The sequence below is a fragment of the Eubalaena glacialis genome, chromosome 12 (genome assembly GCF_028564815.1).
Source record: "Eubalaena glacialis isolate mEubGla1 chromosome 12, mEubGla1.1.hap2.+ XY, whole genome shotgun sequence".
Lineage (NCBI taxonomy): Eukaryota > Metazoa > Chordata > Mammalia > Artiodactyla > Balaenidae > Eubalaena > Eubalaena glacialis.
In genome coordinates, this window is record NC_083727.1 from 49,584,723 (window position 1) to 49,606,103 (window position 21,381).

At 39.0% G+C, this 21,381-nt stretch overlaps 1 protein-coding gene across 3 annotated transcripts in view; it reads right to left on the reverse strand.

Annotated features, from left to right (window-relative positions):
- Positions 1-207: 207 nt before the first annotated feature.
- RPF2 (ribosome production factor 2 homolog) overlaps positions 208-21,381 on the reverse strand; it is a 47,060-nt gene continuing 25,886 nt past the window's right edge. For 2 of the 3 annotated variants that reach the window (XM_061206992.1, XM_061206993.1), the window contains exons 8-10: positions 16,767-16,869; positions 10,408-10,552; positions 6,682-9,329 (exon numbers count right to left, since the gene is read on the reverse strand). In XM_061206992.1, the coding sequence (XP_061062975.1) occupies positions 9,150-9,329; positions 10,408-10,552; positions 16,767-16,869 (428 nt within the window). In that variant the 3' untranslated portion in view covers positions 6,682-9,149. Of the gene's footprint in view, positions 219-6,441; positions 6,556-6,681; positions 9,330-10,407; positions 10,553-16,766; positions 16,870-21,381 lie in introns of those variants that run through there. The other variant, XR_009702837.1, reaches the window with a different exon arrangement.

Below are 21,381 nucleotides of genomic sequence, written 5' to 3' on the forward strand. Positions count from 1 at the left end.
TATTGAATTGATATGACACAAAGCCGTATAGTACTAAAAACATGACTGCACTCTTACCTGATGATTGCAGAAGCATCTAGACAAGGACTGAGGACATCATGGAAGGATGAAAGCGGCAGTTTCTTAAGTCAGTGAAATAGCTGGTTTTCTACTCCTCTCTGCCTCCCTCCTCTTCCTTTGCTTCCTCCTTCTCCTCCTTCTTCTGTTCCTTTATTGTTCTTAAGTTTGCACAATAATTAAAAGTAATTATATAATTTAGTCTAATACATTTTCAAAAAGACTGCATCTTTTACCTGCGTTAATACCTTGGTAGATATCATTTAATTTCAAATCACTATTATTATTTTTAAATGGACAGATGTAGGTAAATGCTGAAGGATTATCCCTATTTTTATTAACATGTCCTCACACTTCCTTGTACACTAACCATAGAAGGTGTCATTTAACTGAAAGAAGATAATGTATCCTTCTTTTTCTGGCCTCTCAAGGAACACTTGAACGTTTTCTGAGTGCCTATTGTTAAGCCCAAAATTAGTAGAAAAATGAAATATTTTTTTCTATCAGTTGCCTTACAAATTAGTGCAAATTACTGCAGTTTCTTTTTTCTTTTTTTTCTTAACACTTGGCTGCCACAAGCCAGTGTAATTAGTTTTTAAGCTGGATTTATATCTGCTCAATAATTCACTTTGAGAGACCAAAGTCACTAGTTAGTTCCATGCCCATCTAGTTGTAGTTGTTATTCATATTAGTAGGAAAGGTCTTACAACAACAACAAAAAGAAATAAAGAACGAAAACAAAACCTCAACAACAAAAAAGGACTTAAAACTTGGTCCTTTTCCTACCCCCAAACATCCCACTATGAAAAGTTTCGACTGAACCCAAGCTCTTCTCTATCTAATGTCCGCTCACTGGTCATACTTAGGCCTCTAAAATTTCATAGAAAAAATGTAATCCCTTTTCCTCCTGATTGTTTTTTGAACATCTGGAGACAACTATTACATCCTTCTTAAGTCAAACTCCATCCTTTCTCAAGGACTTTGCTCTTAAAGTTCCCAGTTCCTGGAATGTGCTCCCTCAAACCTTCAGACATTGCCTCCTCAACATTCGGGACTCGGCTCAACTTAAATGTCAGCTCTACAGAGAGATCTTCCTTCATCACTCTAGTTAAGACAAACCCTTCTTAGTCACTTTCAGCAACTCTTTTATCATCCTTATATCATTTATCACTTTCTGAACTTATCCATTTGTTTACATGCTTTACTGCCTCTTTCCCTCCTAGAAAGTGAGTCTGGGAACCTGTTTCTCTTGTTCATAAAGTTCCTAGTGGAACTGAGTGTTCAACAGGACCCAGCCATTCCATTCCTAGGCATCTACCCAAAAGAAATGAAAACATTTGTTCACACAAAAACTTGTAACATGAATGTACATAGCAGCTTTTTCCATAATGGCCCCAAACTGGAAACAACTCAAATGTCCATAATCAGATAAATAGATAAACAAAATGTGGTACATCCATATGATGACATACCATCCAGTAATGAACTATGGATAGATGAAGCAAGATGTGCAAACCTCAAAATCTTCAGACTGAGAGCAAGAAGCCAATCACAAGAGTTCTGCTCTTCTGTTCCATTTATAGACAATTCTAGAAAATATTAATTCATCTATAGTGACAGAAAGCAGATCAGTGGTTGCCTAAGCCTTGGGGTAGAGGGAGAATGGACTACAAAGAGGCATAAGGAATCCTTTCTGAGTAATGAAAATGTTCCCATCTCTATCGTGCTAGTGTTTTCATGGGTTTACACAAATGTCAAAACTCACCAAATCATACACTTTAAGTGGATGTACTTTATTGTGCATAAATTATATTCCAATTAAGCTGATAAAAACAAATTTTGTTCAGTGACTGCCTTTTCCCCCCCTGGTAAACCATTTCTGCCTGATCTGGCAAGGTTTGGAGATTTTTCGTTACCTTCATCACCATCTTCTGAACACAGTCCAGGGAGCTCAGGTTCCTCCAAGGGTGTGCCCAGAACTGGGACAAATACTGCAGATGTGGTTTGAGCAGATTAGAGTACAATGGATCTCTGTTCCTCCACTTTTTTATTACTGTATATTCATATCAGGCGTTGCTGTTTTCAGACTTTCTTGTCTATCTCATGTATTCTATTTCAGTCAACCTGAATGTTCTACTTCTGTCAGTGCAGCTTAAATTTCTGTGGACCTTTCTGGAAGTCTGCTCACACTGATCACTGACATAGGGTTTGTCCCCTGGGTCATTTCCCAACTGTAGATCTACATCTCCCGTATTCTAAAAATGTTCACATATTCCCCTCTAAGTACTGAACTTTTCATTTATCTTACTAAATTTCTCCTTTTGGCTTCAGTCCACCTTCCAAGCCTGCTAAGATATTTTACATTTATGTCCTCTAATATTCTCACTGCTTTGTCATCCACAAATTTAACAAATGTGTCCTGCCTTCATTCAAGTGGAAGATAAACTTGTTTAAGGAGCAAAAGTCAAGGACAGAGCCCTGAGGCTTGCCAATAAAGATTTCCTTTGTAGATACCACAGATTTATGCATCATTCATCAACACTCTTTGGGTATACTAGTCCTTCGAATTGTTTTGCATTAGCCTAACTGCTTTTTTAGTTACATCACCTTTCCCCATTTGATTCACAAGAATACCTTGAGACTTAGATGTCCTGTTGAGAATCTACTCAACTAGGAATTAGAAAACAGAGGTTCTACGTCCAGCTTTACCTCTTTAGCTGTGTAACTTCAGACAAGTTAACCTTTCTGAGCCTAATTATATATAATACCACCTGCACTATACATCTCACAGGTTATTTTAAATGTCAAACGAAATCAACATGTGAAAATATTTTCTAAAAATATTTATCTGAAAGGATATACATCACATTGTATGTAACAATGCCAAAAGGAATTGACATTAATGCCCAATAGTAGAATGACAAAATTTTAACACATCCATATAACCAAGTATTGTGTAGCTATCAAAAATAGTGTTTTCAAAAAAAAATTAATGACAGGAAAATGCTTACAATTTAATATTGATTTTAAGAGCAGGGTACCTAGTAGTTAACTGGCTCATGACTGAAGGCGGTACAAAGGGCTTCTGTAGGTCTTGACAATATTTCTATTTCTTTATCTGGATAATGGTTATAACAGTACATTCACTTTGTAAAAATTCATTGCATTTACTCATCTGAACACTTCCCCATTTGTGGTATTAGTTTAAAATTTTTAACTTTAAAAAGTTTACTTTTTGTTTTTTTAAAGCAGAACTCCAAATAATATAGTAAGATCATGTTCTTATTTTAAGAACCTGTATTTTTAAAGTGGTAAAAAATACAGCAAAATGTTAATAGTGGTATTCCGGATGGTAAGATTACACATAATTTTATTTTCTTCTCTGCAAGTTTCTCTTCAATAATCAGAAAAATGAGGGACTTCCCTGGTGGTCCAGTGGTTAAGACTCTGCACTTCCAATGCAGGGGGTGTGGGTTCGATCCCTGGTCAGGGAACTAAGATCCCACATGACACGCAGCCCAAAAAAAAAAAAAAAAAAAAAATCAGAAAATTGATTTGTTTTTTATAATCAGGAAAAAAAATCAAAATTGTATTTTATTTATTTATTTATTCATTCATTCATTCATTTATGGCCAGGCTGCCCAGCTTGTGGGAGCCTAGTTCCCTGACCAGGGATCAGACCCGGGCCCCCTGCTGTGGAAGCGCAGCATCCTAAACACTGGACCACCAGGGATTTCCCAAAATTGTATTTTAAAGAAAATGCTTTCTAAATTGTAAACATATACAATGCCTGAAACATAATGCTTGATAAATGTGAAGTGAATGACTACTCCCCTATCTACCAGGAAAGGACTCCTTTCAAAAAAGGAATGTGATCAGTTGACACTCTTAGCTCCCAGGGAACCCATGGTGGCTCTTAGCAATGGCTACGTTCATGTCTAAGTAAGAGCTCACAAGCCACCTATATAATGATTTTTCCCAAAATGTTGCCAGGACCAAATCTCTGCCTCACTCTGCTTCCTCACAATTCCTTCAAGATGAGCTGATTGTCCTTTTCTGGGATTAAGACTCCAAGTCATTTCAATCAGCCTGGTGCTTTCCATACCACATCTCACCCACCTCGAGGTTAGTATAGGACTATGGAGCACCACTTCTCAACCATGATGGCTCTGCTCTTCTCAGTTTCTAAGCATGGAAATCAGATAAGAATTCTGTCAGCTAGCATTGTACCACTTGCCTTATCAGGCCCCCTTTAAAAAAATTATTTGTCGTACTACTACTACTACCACAAAACAAAATAAAGCCTCATTTATTTTCTTTGCATTTCTCGAAAAACGCTGGGAACTAACACTTCCAACATTACTTAGAGAACCATACCACTAATTGGCATTGCCAATGGTTTTGCCTGTCTTTAATTGGGTCCTTGTCCTTTTAAGTCTTAGCTGAGGGCTCAGAGAGCATCAGGAGAGGATGTCAGTTTCTTTCTTTTTTTTTTAACATTTATTTATTTTTGGCAGCGTTGGGTCTTCGTTGCTGCGTGTGGGCTTTCTCTGTTGTGGCGAGTGGGGGATATTCTTCATTGCAGTGTGCGGGCTTCTCATTGCAGTGGTTTCTCTTGTTGCAGAGCATGGGCTCTAGGTGCACGGGATTCAGTAGTTGTGGCACACGGGCTCAGTAGTTCTGGCTCACGGGCTCTAGAGCGCAAGCTCAGTAGTTGTGGTGCACAGGCTTAGTTGCTCCGCAGCATGTGGGATCTTCCCGGACCAGGGCTCGAACCCGTGTTCTCTGCATTGGCAGGCAGATTCTTTAACCACTGCGCCACCAGGGAAGCCCTGTCAGTTTCTTTTAAGGCCACAACTTTCGGCCCCAACACTGCACTACCTGCTGTCCTTCTCTCCCACGTATTCCACTTTTGAGGCGCTCCTAGCCACTTGAGCATTGTTTATTGATTTTTCAAGATTCAGTTTAATCCTTCCCCAAGGTCTCCCTATGCAAAGGAAGGTGCTGGGCATAAAACTCAGACACATTTGTGACACAGACTAGCTTTAAGTGGTGAGTCAAATGGATGGAAATGGGGCTTAAGGGGACAGCAATGAATTCTCGTGCTCTTTCCCGCAGTGCCATAAACCCTAGGGCTGCCTCTGAGTTACAAGCCAGAGGCCCTGTGGCAGGTTGTCATCTAAAGTGATATCTCTACTCAGGTCACCTTGCCATCTGCTTTGTCAGCTGACTCTGGGGAACTAGCTAAGGGATTGAGAAAATAAACTTCTCAAGTTGATGGGTGTGAATCTTCCAAGTCCATTTCAGATGCACCCGTTAAATAGGTTGTGCTTTGCCCTCCAGGAACCTCTTTCTGAGCTAGCTTGCAGTGTTTGAGAGGGACAGAGGAGATCCCTGAACACAGTCTCTGCTTAAGCTCAACTCTAACTCTGGTTACAGGTCCTTTCGCCTGATCTGGCATCCAGAGCCAGCACCTCTGCAGCTCTGGGTTCCAGCTTAGCCAGAGGGCATGCCTCACAGATCCAACACCTGCCACTCCGCTTCTAGCTGAGCCCGTTCTGAGCTTGAGGAATCAATCCCAATCCAGTAAAAGACTTAAAAGCTCAAGGGCTTTGATCTTTGTTTGGCAAAAGCCTTAACTGCTGAGTTCTAGAGGCTTTGCCATTTCCCTTTTTTTAAGCTTCTTTCATATAGGCCTCAACCCCACTAAGTAGCAGGTGCCTGCCCAGCGTCAGACCTTTCTCCCTGTTTAGAACGTATTTTCTGATGCTCAGAGTGTGAAGGGTCGGGGTGGGGGGTGAGAATGCGTTGGGAAGGGAGGAGGGAAGTTGTTTAAAGGAAGCAGCAGAACAAGAACAAAATTAAAATGCATGTTGGTTATCTAGAACATGGTTGGCCATGTTCTAAAACTTTTTCCCTAAGGGTTTTGAATTGGAAAAAGTGCAAAATGGCTCCAGTTCAACCAAGGCAGTCACTTTCTAACATGGCCTAACATGGTCCACTTACAGGAAACTCACAGTGTTATCTTTGCTGATTTTAAACTTGAACCATTCACATTGTTGGTATGAGAGGAAAACAACATACATTTAAAAGCAAATTGACTTTCTTCTCACAGCTGGCATAAACCTCAAGCCAGCAAGCCTAATTTATCTTCTTGTTTACAGTAGTTTATTTAAAGGGATGTGAATAATATTCTATACAATTTCATAATGTATATATATACTAGGATATATTTGCCTTTCATGCAATTATGGGATGTTTTGACCATTTCTATGAATCTATTAAAAGTGCATTAAGGACATGATAAAGACCCTGTATTTTTGTAGGCTCTTAATTTTATAATGGACAAAGTACCGATACCTGAAATTCCATTAAAAAACAAACCTTCTCTTCTTGGTCAAATTTAGCAGTGGTTTTAGTGATTTTAACTTCTTCCATTTTTAAAGCTTCTGTGAATCCTTTCCTGGCCTCACCCTTGGGTGGGGGGAGGAGAAGTGGCTAAAAATATAAATGAAAGGAAGGAGAGATCAGAAGCAGCTAGATAATCAGATAATTGAAAACTGACTTGGGGTAAGTTCTTTTTTGCCCTCTTTCTTTATTGATTTGGGTAATAACATCTCTACTTTGGATTATGTTCAATACCAAGAAAACAAATAGCAGCATTTGTTATTAAAAGGAATCAGATTTCATGAAATCATATACAGCTTGGTATTAGTATTAGCATCTTAAAAAATAGGAAAAATACAAAGGGAACGAAAGATGCCCACCAAACTGAGACAGTATCTTGAAACCGAAAAATGAGGCAGGCCACTCCATATAATCAGTGGATCAGCTTATTATAAGGTAGTTTACTCACAGGGTGGGATAGGGTGGATGACATCCAGAAGCATTCATAACTGCCACTGGGAGAATTTTATAGTTAACCTAGGGTAGGCGGGTACGTGCTTGGAAACAGGAAGTGAATTCCAAAGTCCAGATTTATGAACGGGTAACTAGTCTCATGGGCGCCGGGAATACGTCAGCGAAGCTCTTCATTATTGTTTGGAGACTAACAGCACAGGGGCCACCTGGACCTAATGGTCATTAAACAACATCTATTAACTACAAAGCCCCTGACAACAGAGATTTACTACACAGTACAGCCCTAGGTAGGGTCAGTTGAAGGACGGGAGGAACTGAACAGGCCCAAGATGGCATCAGTTATGCTAACAGCCATACAGTGTGGCAGGGTCCTTCCTGTAAGTGGCTGGTGAAAAGGACCCATGGCTCTGCCTCCTGAATCTGCCTACCTTCATTATTGTTAGCTGGACCAGCCAGGGGTCACACATTGGGTAAGGGCTGTACATCCATCATTTCTTTTTTTTTTGTCTGCGTTGGATCTTTGTTGCTGCGCATGGGCTTTCTCTACCTGTGGCGAGTGGGGACTACTCTTCGTTGCACTGTGTGGGCTTCTCGTTGCAGTGGCTTCTCCTGTTGCGGAGCACAGGCTCAAGGTGCGTGGGCTTCAGTACTTGTGGCTCACGCGCTCTAGAGAGCAGGCTCAGTAGTTGTGGCGCATGGGCTTAGTTGCTCCGCGGCATGTGGGATCTTCCCAGACCAGGGCTCGAACCCGTGTCCCCTGCATTGGCAGGTGGATTCTTAACCATTGCGCCACCAGAGAAGTCCTGCATCCATCATTTCTGATGCCCCTTTCATGACGCCCCTTCTCCCCAACTATTGTCCATTGTCCATCTACTTGCAGATAGCAGGATATGAATCATTTTAATTTAGCCCTCTCTCCCCATTTAGACATATAATGCAAATGCCTACTTCCGATCTAAAACCGTGTAGTCTTTGGTTAAATGTATAATCAAGTAACAAGTGTAAATGAGTGATACCAGCTCCCTCCTTTTTAAGAGACTATTAGCCAGGAAAGGGCTGGGGAGAAGGAAGGCTAAGGAATGGGTTTACAAGAGAAGGGAAAGGATAAAAAAAGTAAAATTGAGGTTCTAGCTTTTAGTAAACTCACATAAATGCATGCACACATAGACATGGAGGAGTTCCTTGACATGGAATTGAAAACAAAAGCATTTCTACTTTACATAACACATCATGGTTTATGTATGTTTGTACTTTTACAGCATAATTGGCTTGTGCTTGTATAAAGGAGCCTCTTTGCCAGGGACTGTCAAGGAAACTAAATTGTACATTTAGGGAAAACAAGTTTGCAGTACTAGGAGTAGGAAGCAGAAAGCTTTCCCCCATTTTCCTAGGCACAGGGCCAGTCTTCAAGAAAATTTCAAAATAAGCTGTTTGGCTTTGGCTTACTCCTACTCTGTATGCAAACACCCAGGGCCTTCATGTGACCTTTAGCTACCTACAGCTACCCAATACCCTAAAATGTCGTGTGTCTTAACTTATCTAATCTCTCCTTTCTCACTTCAACCCTTATCAAAACTTCCTTTCTCCCAAAGAAGAGGAATAGGGCTCCATTTAGTAGCAGAATCTCTTAAAATAATCAATAGTAAGGTAGCATGTCAATGATCAGGTAGTGGACATCTCAGAGATCTGTTTTAAGACACAGAGCTTAAAATCTCAAAATTAATCTCTAACTGGTAGAATTTCAGGTAAAACAACAGGAAAGTAAAAAAATAAAAGTCAGGTTGTATGTATATGCTGGGAGATGGGGTCAACTTTCCAGGTAGCTCATGCTGAGCACGTACACAGTTACTTTGGACCATTTCTACTTTCCATAACTTCCTCCCTTTATCTAAAGCTTAACCCAAAATTCTCTAAAATACCAATGATTGTTCTGGAGATCCCTCCTCACTCACCCACCCAATGAGATAGGAGACTTTGTAGGGGGTAGGCAGAGGGAAATGTCACATCACAGAGAGAAAACGGCATACCAGGGTGTAATGTCTCCAGTAAGAGCCTAACTTTCAACCTAATACTAGTATGTTACTGTTCACAATGTATATAATATATAATTTAGGTAAATTATCAAGTTATAAAAATATACAATAAAACCTTACAAGAAACTCTGAAATAATTGATGCTTGATAATTCTAAGTAAAGACTACAATAAAAATGCAGTTATTGGCTATATTCCATCAATCCTTTTTAATTCTCTTTGATTTTTTCTCCTGGTCTTCTGCTTTCCTTTCTGCAGGTCGCTTCTTCAACCCCTTCATTTTCCTGGTTTGTAGTTTGCTTAGGTCTTGCTTCTGCATATGAATTCTTCCATAAGTTGTACCAAAAGTATCATGAGAGACATTTTTCTTCTTCTTTGGCTAAGAAACAAGAATATATAAATATATATTTAGTTGGGTCTACTACCATGAACTGGTAAAAATCTAGTGTACAACAACTATCGTATTAACAATCTCCATTAGTGAGCACACCTTTTTTTTTTTTTTTTTTTTTAATTTTATTTATTTATTTATTTATTTTTGGCTGTGTTGGGTCTTCGTTTCTGTGCGAGGGCTCTCTCTAGTTGCGGCAAGCAGGGGCCACTCTTCATCGCGGTGCGCGGGCCTCTCACTATCGCGGCCTCTCTTGTTGCGGAGCACAGGCTCCAGACGCGCAGGCTCAGCAATTGTGGCTCACAGGCCTAGTCGCTCCGCGGCATGTGGGATCTTCCCAGACCAGGGTTCGAACCCGTGTCCCCTGCATTGGCAGGCAGATTCTCAACCACTGCGCCACCAGGGAAGCCCGTGAGCACACCTTTAATGACACAGAGTCTATAGCCCTACAGCCCTTTCTCCTCAAACTTAGGTATAAACAGATCACTCAGAGCTTATTAAAATGCCAATTCTAATTCAGCAGGACTATGGTGGGATCTGAGAATTCAGCATTTCTAACAATTCTCAGGTAAATTGTCAGACCATACTTTGAGAAGCAACACAACAAGACTAATCACTGTCATGCACTGAGAGAATTTCCTGTGTTTAGCTTAAGGATTATAATTATCATTTCAATCTTTATTGGCATTCCAGAGATGCCATTTCTACTTGCTTTTTAAAACCATTCAAAAGTCAAAACACATTTTATGCAAGTATGGGTTACACATCCTATGCTTGAAATTACATTTTCACAATGCCTAAAATGAGCCCCATTTTTGCTGAAAACTGGCAGTCTTGACTAGCAGGAAGCTCTCAGCAACACCTGATGCCTGGTTTCTACAATTTTATTATCAATTATGGTTGGCTTATTTGCTTCTTCCTCCTTTCTTTGGCTCCGAGAGTCTAATTTTATCTATTTCATTGACTTCTTTATGTATGCTCTTCAATATAATATGCCACAAACCCTTTTTTGGAAAGAAGAATGGAATATACAAATAAACATGGCACCAATCTACAAGTCATGTACCTTGAGGGCTTTGGGCATTTTCATAGATAACTTATAAAGGTCATCTGATGCTAGGTGTGTCCTCCTCAGAACCAGATCCAATGAGGGTCCCATCTCTTCCAATTCAATCCGAGGTGTTCTGCAGCCAGATTTCTTCAACAGCAACCTTTATGAAATAGCAAAACAGAAATGTTGCTTTGACTTTGATAAAAGTCCCACCCCCCCCCGCAAATATTTTTGTTCTAGAAGATTACAGTTCCATAAAATATCATAAAATGTTTAGAAAGGCTAAGCTTAGAGACCTCCCTGGCAGTCCAGTGGTTAAGACTCTGCGCTTCCAATGCAGGGGGAATTGGTTTGATCCCTAGTCAGGGAACTAATATCCCAGATGCCACATGGCATGGCCAAAAAGATTTAAAAAAAAAAAAAAAAAAGGAAAGGCTAAGCTTAATACTTTATATATTTAGACCAAGTATTTTCTTTTTCTTTTTTTTTAAATAAATTTATTTTATTTATTTATTTATTTTTGGCTGCGTTGGGCCTTCATTGCTGCTTGTGGGGGCTTTCTCTAGCTGCAGTGAGCAGGGGTTACTCTTCGTTGCGGTGCGCGGCTTCTCGTTGCGGTGGCTTCTCTTGTTGCGGAGCACGGGCTCTAGCTGCATGGGCTTCAGTAGTTGTGGCATGTGGGCTCAGTAGTTGTGGCTCACAGGCTCTAGAGCACAGGCTCAGTAGCTGTGGTGCATGGGCTTCGTTGCTCTGCGGCATGTGGGATCTTCCCACACCAGGGCTCGAACCCGTGTCCCCTGCATTGGCAGGTGGATTCTTAACCACTGAGCCACCAGGGAAGCCCCAAGACCAAGTATTTTCTTTAGTCTACTTATTTTCAAAAATAAAACATAAGAGTATGCAATACTGTTGAGAAACAGCAGGTGATACAGTTCTAAGAAGTGGAATCCTTTGATTTGACTTCTTCATCTTACGCAAGATTTACATGATTATAAAAAAATCTTAATTGGGTTTTTGAAATATTGTATTACATGATTAACAAATTCTTATTTCTCTAAGACCTATTCAGAATCAACTTTTCTCCATAGCACAGACATTTACTGATCTCTATAGATTGGAATGAACTTAATATAACAAAACCACAACTTTTTGGATACCATATGTCCAAACAGCTCTGGATTTGAAAGCATATGAAGGATACAATGGGGAGGAAGGGAGACTCACAAATTCTTTTTCTGTGAGAGATACCACAAGAACTGCTCAAAGACCTGAAGGTTATTTGAGTTAAAAGACTCAATTTGTTACTGTGGCCAGATCTCCATATGGGGAAAAAAAGGACTAAATAATAATGTTTTAAAAAGATCAGCCTTTTCACATAAAAGCCGGAATGTGAAAAGAGGCAACAAGCGACATGAGAGAAGAGAAAGAACAGAAGAGGAAAGCAGAGTAAAGAATACCCAGGAGAGCAGCAAACACCAGGAAGCAGGAGTGAGTGCGCAAAAGCTTGTTAACAGCCCTGCATCACATGAAGACAACCAGTCAATACAGTCCATTCATGGGGAGGTGCATTTACTGGCTATGGAAGAGTCATAATGATAGATACATTGTGTCAGACACAGTAATTTATACCGAATTAAACAAGGCAAAAAAACCCCCAAAAACACAACCTACAACCTAAGATATGTAAAGAGCAGAAATGTTAAACAAAGAAATAAAAAGATACTAACATTAAAAGATACAATAAATATTAGTATGGGGCTTGAAAGGAGCAAGCACAGGGAAAAAGAACCTAAACAAGGGTCTTTAGGTCACTCTCCTCACAGTGGTTCCAGGAGAAGAGACCTAAGAGAAGGCCTATCTCAGGCCTACCGTAAGGGAAAACATTTTTAGGAGCTTAAGTTGGCTAACATCATGGCATCTTCCCTAATACCTAATTCACGCATATGGGGGCAGTGACCATTTGATCTTTTATATCACAGGTACTTCTGCAGTTGCATCCACATGTTCAGTGCCTCCAAATAAATGATATTTACCATGCTGAACTCATTTCAAGACTAAATCTTGGGAATTCCCTGGCGGTCTAGTGGTTAGGACTCCACGATTCCACTGCAGGGGGCACGGGTTCACTCCCTGGTCAGGGAACTAAGATCCCGCATGCTGTATGGCATGGCCAAAAAAAAAAAGAAAAAGAAAAAAGGAAAAAAAAAAAGACTAAATCTTGATTAATATCTTGTGTTCAGTAGATTACTTTAAAAAAAAAATCAAGGAAATCACATATATAAAATTTCAATGAAAAAATTTTCTACCACTTAAGATGCTAATTTTCAGCTAAATGGAAAACTTGTCAATCCAGAACAGTTCATGTACCTTTTTATTTATGCAAGTGCCCTGCTAACGAAGTAAATCTTTTGAGCAGTATAGAAAATTTTTTCCAAGTAACTACATATGTTGCTATTTAGTGAAGAATTAAGTTACAGTGCCATACTGCCTGTGTAGATGATCTTAATCACTTCACTGAGTATGTTGACTATTCTATTTTTATTTGATAGAAATAAAAGGAAACTTTCTCCAGTTGTCAGTTCTCTCCATATGGTTTCTCGTGATAGGGCTATCATCTTTTCTTTTTATTAATAGCTTTTAACAGTGAAATCTAGAATCTAAAATCATTGGGACTTTCCTGGTGGTCCAGCAGTTAAGACTTTGTACTCCCAGTGCAGGGGGCCTGGGTTCGATCCCTGGAAGGGGGACTAGATCCCGCATGCCACAACTAAAAGATCCCGCATGCCATAACTTAAAGATCCCACATGCCTCAATGAAGATCCCGCACACTGCAACTAAGACCTGGTGGGAAGGAGGGAGGGAGGGAGGGAGGGAAGGAGGAGAGGAAAGGAAGGAAGGAAGGAAGAAAGAAAGACAGAAAGGGGGAAAGAAGGAAGGAAAGAAGGAAGGAAAGAAAGAAAGAAAGAAAGAAAGAAAGAACTGAAAGCTTAAAAAAAAATCAATTGTTAATCCTTTAAAAATCAACCTGTTTACTCTTTCTCAGAGGAAATGTATTAATAGAGAATTTATAAAGGATTTTTGTGATTATGCTAAGGAAAATGAGTCTATTAAACATCGACTCTAAAAAAACAAAATGAAAACCATTTCCTTTACCCTCAATGCCATCATAGACACTGCACTTCTTTTTAAAAACAGACATTTCGATTCCAGGCTTTCGTAACTCCAGCCAAATATCTATTGCCCAGAACCTTTACACCCCATGTAAATCTCCATTTCAGATCTTAACCTCAAGCTTTGTTTGTTTTGTTTCCCTATAAGCTCTAAATCAAAAGTGACATTCAGTTCTGCAAGACTACATGGTATAAGATGCAGGGACACAAAGACAAACAGAACTCAGTACCTTCCCTCTCAGAGTGGGTTTAGGCTACTAGATATGTTAATTGGTAATTTCTATAATATATTTAAATATGATTTGCCTATTTCTTGAGAAAGACTGGCATTACCACTCTTGTTTAAATTGCAATTTCCTTATTTTTCTCCCTTCCATATCCCTCTCTTCTGTTGACATTCTGTTTTCATTACTTAACTCCTTGCCTAGAATGTAGTGTTTGCTTTTTAAGGTATGCTAATACTTCCTGTTTTGCATGTTTCTCCCCATAAAACCTACCCAATGCCATGGCAAAGGCATCCGTGGTAGTTACTAAAGATCTTCAGTTTCATATTAATAGCTCTGGCCCTATAGTGAATAAAATTCTCCAAGGAATTAATTATTATAGGATATACAGGAAGGTGCCAGTAACTCTATGATTTATTTCCCCAAAAGAGGAAAGGTCAAAGGTTCTATTAATGTAATTCCATGCTCAGAGTTCCTTTCATCCAAGAAGCTCAAAACCATTTTATAAGCCTTACTGATCTTCACAAATTAGTAAGTGTCAATATTAACTACTACCTTTAACCAACTGCCTAAGGGCTGGTTGGAAGAGGGCAGGACACCCAAGAGCAGCCTGTGAGAATGCCTGAGGAGCCACACTAGGTCAGACACACTTCCCTGGCACATTCCCACCTCTATCTGCACCCCTCTCCCTCTCATAAAGGAGAATTATCCGTCTCAGAGGGACCTCAGAATTACCTATATGATATCACTACACTTTACAAAGGAAAAACAGGGGCCCTGAGAAGTGACTTGCTCAAGTCATGTGGCGAAGCCTGGCACAGAGCCAGGTCACTAGGCTCAGAGGTGATGCTCATTCCCGGAACCACCTCTTCCTTCCCCTCCCAAGCAGAGCACAGCCCTTGGAGGCTAAGCTAATCCACATCTAGGGATTTTCCCCAGTAGCAGCTCACTCTCAATCACACTGTCCATTTTCTATTTCAAATCAGTAGCTAGCAGGTATTACAGGATATAGATATGAAAACCTGGGATTAAAATTTTACACTAGGGTTTCTGATCTTAAAAATTCAGATCTTGGGACTTCCCTAGTGGTCCGGTGGTTAAGAACCTGCCTTCCAATGCAGGGGATGTAGGTTCGATCCCTGGTCAGGGAACTAAGATCTCACATGCCACAGGGCAACTAAGCCCTGTCACAACTACTAAGCCCACGGGCCTCAACTAGAGAGCCCACGTGCCGCAAACTACAGAGCCCACGCACTCTGGAGCCCACGCACCACAACTAGAGAAGCCTGTGTGCTGCAACTGAAAGATCCTGCATGGCGCAAAGAAGACCCCGAGTGCCGCAACTAAGTCCCGATGCAGCCAAAAATAAATAGATAAATAAATAAATAAATAAATAAATAAATAAATAAATAAAATAATTTCGTAAAAAATTCAAATCTTTTTTTTTCATTATGGTAGATGCCATGCTAACCTAACAGTGATTCCAGCAATTACATACTTCTTAAAGTAAGTGGACGGACGAATATGTGTAGTTACACTGCCAATTTATCCTTGTTCTTAAGCCTGATTTGCTAATTTTCTGTCCATTTTGCTTTATTTTCTCTGTATTTTCTTTCTTTCTTTACAAATTTATCTTTCTTTTCACTAAATACAAGTTCTGATACAAGAGAATACTTCCTTTGAAATTGTTCACCATGAGTTTTAGATTATTGTTATTATTCATTTCTCATTCTCAAAGACTTTTATCTTTATATTTTTAGCTCCTTTGTATCCCAGGGTCTCCTTGTTTAACATAAGTTTTCAAAAGATTTTTTTTATGTTAGTGATTTTTCATCTTTTATCTCTTGCTCTCTAAATAGGAGTCACCTACTTCATAATATTCTTAACCACCCCAAAATCAAGTTTGGAAATGCAAACAACAGACTACAGGGACTTTCAATCTCAACTAGTTAAAAATTATTATAAAATCCTTTGCCCGTTATTATTTAAATGAGAAAAAAATAGAAAAACAGAAATGGTGGTACCACTCATGTGGTGAAAAGAACCGAGCATCTCTGACTCCATACAGTTGAGACAAAGATGGAAATTACTAACAAAAAAGAGGTGATTACTTAGTTCATTTGGATGTTCACTGGACACAAGCTGGTCAACCATGTATTCCATTATGATAAAAAAACAAAATTAAAACCATGGATGAAATGCTGAAGTCCACAAATGGTTGCACAAATGACACCACTGCACGAAGACACTGTCAACACTGGGCTGTTGGCGCTCAGGCCGCACTGCCAAGCCACAGCGCGAAGCAGACGTCAGGCTGAATTTAATGTACCAAGGGAGGCAGTTAGTGGGAGTCAATGTATTCTCTAGGAGAGTGTGTGCTCCATCAATCAGCGCTAACACTTTATTTTAAATAAGGAAAAAAACAAGTCATGCTTACCTCAAAAGGCAGTTGCAGCACGTCATTAAGGTTTTTATGAAAACAGAATGTGCTTGTTAGGATTTATATTTATATTGTGTTGGGGGTACGGGTAGAGGTCTGGGCTGGAGAAAGAAGCTAAAATGAATCTAGCCACTGAATCTTCTTATTACTTTCAGACTCCATTTTTTAGGCTCAGGGCTTTGAGATTTGCTTTGGCTGGACTAAGACTTGTGGCTTGGCGCTCTAAATTTAGTCAAGAAAAACAGGGAGACACTGCATAAAAGTATGGCGAGTCAGGACTGAATAAGCGTTCTAAGCTCAGAGGGAGTGTAGCGTTTGATGCCCCAGGGCCCTGGAAAAGCAGGGTTTCTGGGAGGCAGAAGTTAGCAGGGGAGTGACAGACCTGAGGATCAGCACAGAGCTACTTTGTCACTGCTATTCTGCAAACTCTCCAAATAAACTTTTGGCCAGACACCAATTCTAAGTCTGAGCTCTATAAAACAGTCACACTAAAATGCTAACCCTGAGGATTAACAAAAACATGCTAAGAAATGCACTTACTTATAGCTTCGAAAGTAAATCTTCCCATTCAGTGCAGTGAAGTGCAGAACATACTCTAAACCAGCCAGGCGGACGTTTGATACTGTGGGGCCTCTGAAGAAATCTAAAAGCACACATCAGGTTGTTTAAAAAAAAAAAAAAAAAAAGATTAACATACCTTTAAAATTCAGTTACAAATCAGCTGCATTCTAAACGCAACTCTCTGTATCTTATCTAAAACGCAGCACAGAAACTGATCCCTGAAAAATCTGATGGTCCCGCCCCTCTACCATTTAATCTCATGACTGTATTTCTGTTTAGTTCACTGAGCCATGTAATTTTTCAGTTTTGCAGTTCTCCATCTAAGCCCATGCTCAGCACCAGAGTATAACAGGTTTATTGTGAACAGTAACTTTTTAGAAAATGTAAAACAAGGTATAAAATTTTAATCAACTAAGACAGATAGGTGAAGATGGCAAAAGTCTATAAAAATGGCTGTTCAAACTTTGATTATTAAATTGAACTAGTGTTTGTTATATGGCGGACGCCAACAAGCAAGAAAATTCTAACAAGGAATCTCAATTATATGAGCAAAGAAAAGCTATCTAGTGTCATATCCAGAAAAGAATCATCAAGATCAATGAATAGACTGTTTTCCCACAGAGTGGTAATAATACCCAAGTGGCACATATGAGATAATTTTAAATGATACACAGGCAGATATAATCTACAATGCATTATTTATGTTATCATACACCATTTTCCATTGAGAGTAGGGACATAAAGTTTCCTTTTAAAAAGAGGAGTCAATTTAAAGAAAAATCTCCAGTGAACAATGCTATGGATACTACGTGGACATGGCTAATGTTATGAAGGTGGCACATGAATGAAAAGAGTTTGGAAAACAGCAAACAAGTTTGGTCACCTCATTTTACAGATAAAAAGATTGAACTTGGGGGGAGGCTAAATGGAAACACACGAATAACATCTAGCTAAGAAAAAGTTATGCATAAAAGGGTCATCCAAATTAATTACTTAGGAAGAGGTGCCCTAAGACAGGTGATGTCATAAACAGGAAATATCTCATTCTGTCCCAATCTGTAGCCACTCAGCACTTGCTTCCCTCCTCCCATTAGCTCATAAGATGGGAATTATCTCCATGTGCATGGACATATACATCTTTTATAGTTTGCTTTTTCCTTCTTATAGATAACTAAAAGAAAATCACATCACTAACATACATAAAGCAGACGTTAAATGTGCATACCCTTGTACACACCACCCTTCCTTACTACCACAAATAAAAATCTCTTGGGGGTACTTTTATAAACCAAATATGTACTTTTTCAAGGTATTTTGATCTAAAAATTGATTTTAATTAATGAAGAACTTTCCCATAGTTTTGCCAAAACCTGACTCTCCTTCAGTGGCCAAGTTAATAAAGCCCCACTCACGGTTGTGGCAGCATTATTGAAGTCAGAGTCATTCTGGGGAACAAGATATGTACATTCCAGTCTCCCCTGAAACAGTTTTTGTAATGCAAACCTTATAGGCATGTGCTTTTTCCATAAGCTTTTAAGAAAGAAAAAAAAAAAAAAAGAATGAAATGAGGTAGAAAGTTTTAAGAACATTGACCCTTACCTCACACCATACACAAAAATTAACTCAAAATAGATCATAAACCTAAATGTAAGATCTAAAGTTATAAGACTTCAAAAAAATATTTATAAGAGAAAAAAATCTTTGCAATCTTGGGATAAGCAAAGGTTTCTTAAACAAAACACTGTATGAACAACCATTAAAGAAAAAAATTGGATAAAGTAGACGTCACAAAAATTTAAAACTTCTGCTCTTTAAAAGACATCACTGTTTGCAGATGACATGATACTATACATAGAAGATCCTAAATATGCCACCAAAAAACTACTAGAGTTCATCAATGAATACAGTAAAGTTGCAGGATACAAAATTAATACACAGAAATTTGTTGCATTTCTATACACTAACAGCGCACTGTCAGAGAAATACCTAGGAATAAACCTACCTAGGGAGTTAAAAGACCAATACTTGGAAACCTGTAAGACATGGATGAAAGAAACTGAAGACAACACAAACACATGGAAAGATATACTGTGTTCATGGATTGGAAGAATTAATATTCTTAAAATGACCATAATACTCTATAGATTCAATGCAATCCCTATCAAAATACCAATGGCATAGAACTAGAACAAATAATTTTAAAATGTGTATGGAAACACAAAAGACCCAAATAGTCAAAACAATCTTGAGAAAGAACAGAGCTGAAGGAATCATGCTCCCTAACTCCAGACTACACTACAAAGCCACAGTACTCAAAACAGTATGATACTGGCACAAAAACAGCCACATGGATCAATGGAACAGAACAGAGAGCCCAGAAATAAACTCACATACTTAAGGTCAATTAATCTATGACAAAGGAAGCAAGCATATACAATGTTGAAAAATCTCTTCGGTAAATGATGCTGGGAAAACTGGACAGCTACATGTAAAAGAATGAAATCAGAACATTTTCTCACACCATATATAAAAATAAACTCAAAATGCATTAAAGATCTAAATGTAAGACCAGAAACCATAAAACTCCTAGAAGAAAACATAGGCAGAACACTCTTTGACATAAATCATAGCAATATTTTTTTTTGAACCTGTCTCCTAAGGCAAAGGAAACACAAGCAAAAATAAACAAATGGGACCTACTTAAACCTAAAAGCAGAAGACCTGACTAGACGTTTTTCCAAAGAACACATACTGATGGCCAACAGGCACATGAAAAGATGATCAACACTGCTAATCATCAGAAAAATGTTAATCAAAAGCACAATGAAATATCACCTCACACCAATCAGAATGGCTATCATCAAAAAGACCACTAATAACAAATGCTGGTGAGGATGTAGAGAAAATGTAGCCCTTGTAGGAATGTAAGTTCTACAGGAACTGAGGAAAACAATATGGAGGTTCCTAAAAAACTAAAAATAAAACTATCATATCCAGCAATTCCACTCCTGGGTACATATCCAAAGAAAACAACACACTAATTTGAAAGGATACATGTACTACCTCAATGTTCACAGCAGCATTATTTACAATAGCCAAGATATGGAAGCAACCTAAGTGTCCATCAACAGATGAATGGATAAAAAAAATGTGGTGTGTGTGTATACACACACATACATATATATATATACACATATATATGTGTGTGTGTATATATATATCCACGCACACACACATACATACAATGAAATACTACTCAGCCATAAAAAGAATGAAATTTTGCCATTTGCAGCAACATGGATGGACTTGGAGAGCATTATGCTAAGTGAAATTAGTCAGAGGAAGACAATGTATGATATCACTTGTACGTGGAATCTAAAAAATACAGCAAACTAGTGCACATAACAAAAAGGAAGCTCACTCACAGATATAGAGAACAAACCAGTGGTTACCAGTGGGGAGAGGGAAAGGGGAGGGGCAAGAGAGGGACAGGAGGTTAAAGGTACAAACTACTATGTATAAAATAAATAAACTACAAGGATATACTGTACAGCACAGAGAATATAGCCAACAATGTATAATAACTATAAGTGTAGTATAATCTTTAAAAATTGTGAATCACTATGTTGTACACCTGAAACTTACATAATATTATAAATCAGCTATACCTCAATAAAAAAATTTTTTTTAAAAAAGACATCATTAAAAACAAAAAGGCAAGGGACTTCCCTGGCGGTGCAGTGGTTAAAGACTCCGTGCTTCCACTGCAGGGGGAGTGAGTTCGATCCCTGGTTGGGGAACTAAGATCCCACATGCTGCATAGTGTGGCCAATAAATAAATACATAAATCAATAAAACAAAAAGGCAAGCCACAGACCGGGAGAAAATATTCAAAGATTATATGTCAGACAGACAAAAGACTTATCTCACACACACACACACACACACACACACACACACACTCTTCCACATTAGTACTCAATAAGAAGACAAATAACCAAATAAAAAAATCAGGCAAAGATCTGAACAGACACTTTACCAAAGATATACAAATGGCCAATAAGCACATGAAAAGATGTTCAACATTATTAGTCACCAGAAAATGCAAATTAAAACCGCAACGCTAGGGGCTTCCCTGGTGGCGCAGTGGTTGAGAATCTGCCTGCCAATGCAGGGGATACGGGTTCGAGCCCTGGTCTGGGAAGATCCCACATGCCGCGGAGCAACTAGGCCCGTGAGCCACAACTACTGAGCCTGCGCGTCTGGAGCCTGTGCTCCGCAACAAGAGAGGCCGCGACAGTGAGAGGCCTGCGCACTGCAATGAAGAGTGGACCCCGCTCGCCACAACTAGAGAAAGCCCTCGCACAGAAACGAAGACCCAACACAGCCAAAAATAAATTAAAAAAAAAAAAAAAAAAGAGAAGTACTGATTTAAAAAAAAAAAAAAAAACCTGCAACGCTACCACTCCTTTATTTTGTAGATTTGACTTTGGAAACATATTACTGTCAGTATTCAACACCTATTAGAGTAACTAAAATTAAAAAGAACGGCCTACCAAGTATTGACAAGGAGATGGAGCACCTACAGTTAGTG